Genomic DNA, 6,000 nt, shown 5'->3' with positions numbered 1-6,000 from the left:
ATCTCATATGGCTTTAATCATGTCACTGATTTATTATTATTTCGAAAAGTATATAATTGGCTTTTGTTTTCAAATGTTTCTTTGTGATTTGTTATGTCAAACCGGCCGGGGCTCTTAGGATGCTTTCTTAAAAGTTTTCTGATATCTGTTGTTTTCTAAAAGATTCTGGGTTCAGGCAGAGTTGAAAGCCAGTATTTTTATATACGTCAAATACCCCCTTAGCTGATCATCTGAATTTCCCAGGAAACTTTCAAAACATACATCTAATTCCTCTGCTTAATGAAGTCAAAAGAATTTTGAGAGGTTCTAGGTGGAGAGTAGAAGAAGGAAGAGGATGTCTAATATTTTAGAAATATCTTATTTCCTCCACTATACTATATAGTATGTATATTTACATTATACATACTACAATGTAAACCTATTCTGTTGCTCTGAAATCTTTTTTTTTAATAGCAAGCTTATTAGGTTGCCAGGCACCTAAGGGATTTATTGTTTTTTAAATATATTTTTTATTGAGTTTTTACAGAGAGGAAGGGAGAGGGGTAGAGAGTCAGAAACATCGATGAGAGAGAAACATCGATCAGCTGCCTCCTGCACACCCCCTACTGGGGACGTGACCGCAACCAAGGTACATGCCCTTGACCGGAATCGAACCTGGGACCCTTCGGTCCGCAGGCCGATGCTCTATCCACTGAGACAAACCGGTTAGGGCTGCTCTGAAATCTTAAGAAAGTCACCACACATGGATACAGTGATACAGCAATGCATGCCTACACCTACATGGAGTGAATGTCCACTGTCCAGGCCCCACCCATGGGAATCCTAATTCAGAAGAGTCAGAGTGAGGCCTCAACAGCAGTACTTTATTTTTTTATAAGAAGGAACTCTTACTTTTGTAATATATTTTTTTGTTGATTTCAGAGAGGAAGGGAGAGGGAGAGAGAGAGAGAGAATCATCAATAATGAGAGAGAATCGGTGATCGGCTGCCTCCTGCACGTCCCCTACTGGGGATCAAGCCCAAAACCTGGGCATGTGCCCTGACTGGGAATTGAACTGAGACCTCCTGGTTCATAGGTTGACCTTCAACCACTGAGCCACACCAGCTGGGCTCGGCAGCAGTACTTTAAACCTTTCCCCAGATGATTGTAGTGAGTGGCCAGGTTTGGTCACCACTGCATTGTAGATGATACAATATCCTTAGACAGTGGTCATCACTACTTGTCCCATTGACAACAGTAAATGTGTGTTAAGAGCAAAATCATTGGTAAAGCTGACTTTTTTGCAACATGGAAACAGAAACAAAAAAAAACAGTCTGATTCTTATTAGATTCCCCTCAGCTCTGTCTGGTCTATTTCTCTTTGAGTGGCTGTATGAGGAAGGAATAACCTTTCTAAAAATAGGACAGAAGAAGACCAAGGAGGACGTGTCCAAAAGGAACAATACAGTAAAGTGTTTAAAATAGACTTAACCTTCTGCACTGTGATATAACAGAGAGGAAGCCTGGCTTACGTTATCAACAATCATGAGGCACCAATCCAAAGATTTTATTCATTCAGCTATTCCTGAGTGCCTGCTAGGAAACAAGGACTGAGATAGATCCCGGGAATTCAGACTATGGTGTTGCCTGGAGGAATTTACAGTCTAGAAAAGGAGACCAGTAATTGTAATACAGTGGGAGAAAAATGGGAAATTATGCAAAGTGGCAACTATAGACACATCTATGAAGGATTAGAGTTGAGGAGGCGACTTCAGAGAACAAAACCAGGCTTTTGAAAGCTACAATGATAAGTGTGGGGGGGAAATTGAAGGAGAGTGAGGGGGAAAGAAATGGAATTTCTTAGAGTGAATGGGACTCTGAGCTTGGTATGTTCCTGAATTACAAACATTTCTACAACACTGTCATGTGATGTTTTGGAGGAGGTGGGGGCAGCTAGAAGGCAGAGTGGTAGCATTGCCATGTGTCAAACTCCGCTCATACATCAGCCCAGATATTCTTGGATATTGTGATATCCCTAGAGTGGCCATAAAAAGTTAGCCCAGCCCAGCCAGCGTGGTTTGGGTTGAGCATCGACCTATGAACCAGGAGGTCATGGTTTGATCCAGGGTCAGCACATATGCTTGGGTTTCGGGCTTGATCCCCAGTGTGGGGTATGCAGGAGGCAGCCAATCCATGATTCTCTCTCATCATTGATGTTTCTATCTCCCTCTCCCTTCCTCTCTGAAATCAATAGAAATATATATTTTTTAAAAAGTTAGCCCAAAACAAAAACATACAATCTTTATTTGTCAGGTCTGCTGCAAAAATCCTTTCTCCAGACTAATCTTTTCATATCATCCTTATTGGTACTTGGTTTCATTTGCTGCTAGAATTCTTTTTTATTTTAGACTCTTGAATTTTCAACCTCTTTGGACCTAGGCATATTTTTTTTTCATGATGCCCTGTAGGTTGGTCAATGAGCCACTTATTGACCTGGGGGGGGGGGGTGATTTTTATTGATTTTATTTCATTTATTAGTGCCTGATATGTACAGATCACTGTGTTAGGTGCTCTGGGGTATCCAAAGATGAAGCATTCAGAACTTAGAATACTGCAAGGAAGAGATGCTTAAGAACAGTCATCAATTGGATTTTGGCATCTGAAATAGAGTGTTTCTTTTCTCCCTAGTGACACTCAGGAAATGCTTGTCTCCTGCTGTTGATGAATAATTTCAGAGTACTATGGATCATGCTGAAGAAACTGAACTCCTTGCAGCGGCCCAGAAGTACTATGTGGACAGGCCTATCTTTAGTCATCTGGCCCTCCAGGAAATACTGCACACGAAGGACAAGATTCCGGATTCCATTGGGGATAAGCTAAAACAGGCATTCACGTATGTTGTGTTTTAACCTGTTTCCTGTATTCTGTCATTCACTTGTGAGAGAAACAAGGTCAAGTGTATAAGGAAAATCTGGTGAAATGGAGGGGGAAAATGGTGAGCACTCGTGATTTGCTGAACTGTCCACAGGGTTGTCCGTGATAGCTATTTGATTGAGCACGCGCTTCATTATGTATTTCGCCATACTTATTGAATTCCTGCTGTGCCTTGGGGATTATGGGTAAAGGTTCCTATAAATAACCCACTTCCAGTTCTCCACCACATTCAGAATATCCACCTTTTCCCTTCTTCTCTCAGAATGCTCCAGCCATTCTCTTTTTTTTCTACCCCATTTGGCAAAACCCTGAATCTAAATCCCCAACCTATGCTGTCAAGGACCCTCAGTGTCCTGTGACTCCTAATTTTGGAGACACGAACACAGCCATGTTGCAGGCGTGAGAATGTCAATACATGTGTGCCTGTTGATAGCTCCCAAACTTCAAAATGAAACCATTTGATTACTGCCTCCGGAACCCTTGATACTACACCTTCTGTGTTCATTTAAGCTTCACCTTTCAGGAGAGGTGAAAAATGTTTGCACTAGAGTCAGACTCCCTGAGCTTTAATCCTAGTCCCAACCACCTGCCAGCTATGTGCTTGAGTTTCCTGGTCTGTAAAATGGGTATAATAATAGTACTTACATCATAGAGTTACTAGGGGATTAGGCATATGGCAAGTATTATATAAGTTAAACTATTATTAATGTCTCAATTTTCTAAACAAGGTATCAAATCTAGTTTGTTTTACTCAAATTTATTGCTCTTACCACAGTTGCCTCACATTTTGCTTCTAATATTTTCCTTCATCAAATTGCCAAATACTCTTAACCACTAAAGATACTATATAAAAATACCATGCATGCTGCAATAATATATTTTGAATGGAACAAATTGTTTCCTTGTCACCAGGAACACTTAAAATTTTCCTTGTGGCCATGGAACTCATTTGTCCATACTGTTACTCAGTGATGTCTTTGATCATTGGCGTAGCCTGGCAAAAAAATTGGCCAAGGCCCATAGAGATTAAATGCAAGGCCTTGGTTTTATCAGCTTGGTCTTCCAGTTAACCAAGACAACCAGACATAATAGACTCAGCTATTACACTCCAGTGACAAATGGCCTTTTGAGTTTACCGAATCAAAGACCCTAAAGCAAGGGACATATGTTAATAAAACTCAAAATACCTGTGTAAATTTCCTTGATTTTATAAGGAAAGAGGAAAACTAATGGGCAGATGCTGGTCATTGGTTCCACATTCAAAAGTTAACTCAATCAGTAAATAATTCCCCTACTTCGCTTTTATACCAACACAGGAAGTACATTAAGGATCGTATCTATTGAAAGAATAGCTTCGGAGTTATTCTGAAGCTAAATTTTTCTTCTTTTTCATGGTCAGTTGTAGAGCATTATTATGGAGCCGATTTAGATGTCCCCAACAACACAAATTGCAAGAACAGCTCTTCTTGTCTCTGATCTCTGCAGAGTGAAAGCTTATCCGCGGCACCAGTGGGAATGTCTTCCTTACCATTCCAGGATAAAAGGAAAGGAAAATGCCTTCATTCAAACTCTACAGAAATGTTACTCATTTTTTTCTCTGTCTTTTTTTGTCCTCCCAGATGTACTCCTAAGAAAATAAGAAATATCATTTATATGTTCTTACCCATAACGAAGTGGTTGCCAGCATACAAATTCAAGGAGTATGTGTTGGGTGACTTGGTCTCAGGCATTAGCACAGGGGTGCTTCAGCTTCCTCAAGGTCAGTAGAATATATTTATTTATTTTTGTTTTCTTACTACATTATCCTCAAACAATTGCTTGACCTTCTTTCTGTTTAATTTCATCATGATTGCAAATTCATAGTTTTTATCATATTATTCTAGTAACCTCTGCCTGTCTAAAAGAATTCTCCAGAAAAAAATGTAACCCTTAAAAAGCCCCAGAGCTAGTAGTCATAGAATGTGGTGATATTGTTTTGCAGTTCAGTACAGTTAGGAACTGGCTGGGTTAATCAGTCACTCTGTGAAATGCTGTTGGGGTTGTCATCATTAAGGTTTTTGATGATAAGCTCATATTCTAGTTACAAGAGATCATGAAATGTTAAATTCTCTGCGTTTGTGTGATTTTTATATGTGATATTAAGAATTTAAGAATATCTCATTAATTTGTTTATCCATTCACACTTGTTTATCAAGATCTGCTTGTCCCTCCTTCTTCATGGAACTAACTCCCCAATCAGGGACAGAGACCTGAATCAAATAAAAGCACATAGACATTTTTATGTATAAACTAGGGCCCGGTGCACAAAATTCGTGCATGGCTAGGGTCCCTAGGCCTGGCAGGCAATCAGGGCTGGCCAAGGCCTCCCTTCCCCAGCTGCCAGCCGGGGCCTTCCTTCATTCTGTGCCACCCTCTGGTGGTCAGCATATGTCATAGCAAGCAATAGATCTCCCAGTCGAACTCCCATGGAGACACTTTGCATATTAGCCTTTTATATATATAGATGATGTTAAACACTATGAAGGAAAATACAGGAGACTATGAGATAATCACAGGGAGACCTAATTTAAGAAGGTAAATCACCAAAACCTCTTTAAGGAAATGAGATGTGAGCTGAGACCTGAAGGATGAGTAAGAGGCAGGTAAAGAAAGAGAGGTGTCCAGCCGGTGTGGCTCAGTGGTTGAGCATTGGCCTATAACCCAGGAGGTGAGAGTTCACTTTCCAGTCAGGGCACATGCCGGAGTTATGAGCTCAATCCCCAATAGGCAGCGTGCAGGAGGCAGCCAATCAGTGATTCTCTCTCATCATTGATGTTTCTATCCCTGTCCCACTCTCCCTTCCTCTCTTTGAAATCAATAAAAAGGATGAGAGGAAATGCATTGCAGGCAGAAGGAATAGCATGTGTGAAGGCACTTGGCAGAAGAAGAATTGGGTGTTTGAAGACATGATTTGCAGAATTAACAGAAAGGCAGTGTTCTGGGAGTGAGGTGGGCAGGGGCTGATCAGCCTAGCCGTGTTAGCCACTTTTGGATTCATTCTGAGTGCAGTGAAAGCTATCAGCATGCTTTTCACTTGGGTTTCCTTTG

The 6,000-nt window shown here is 40.8% G+C and overlaps 1 protein-coding gene across 2 annotated transcripts in view; it reads left to right on the top strand.

Moving 5' to 3' along the window:
• Positions 1-2,720: 2,720 nt before the first annotated feature.
• SLC26A5 (solute carrier family 26 member 5) overlaps positions 2,721-6,000 on the top strand; it is a 29,223-nt gene continuing 25,943 nt past the window's right edge. For both annotated transcript variants that reach the window (XM_070425184.1, XM_070425182.1), the window contains exons 1-2: positions 2,721-2,872; positions 4,533-4,672. In XM_070425184.1, the coding sequence (XP_070281285.1) occupies positions 2,721-2,872; positions 4,533-4,672 (292 nt within the window). The remainder of the gene's footprint in view (positions 2,873-4,532; positions 4,673-6,000) is intronic.

The sequence above is a fragment of the Myotis yumanensis genome, unplaced genomic scaffold (assembly GCF_028538775.1).
Source record: "Myotis yumanensis isolate MYYU_CA2020_CCGP unplaced genomic scaffold, mMyoYum1.0.hap1 SCAF_9, whole genome shotgun sequence".
NCBI lineage: Eukaryota > Metazoa > Chordata > Mammalia > Chiroptera > Vespertilionidae > Myotis > Myotis yumanensis.
Note: the sequence above shows the minus strand (reverse complement) of the source record. Positions and strands in the feature narration are given on the sequence as shown.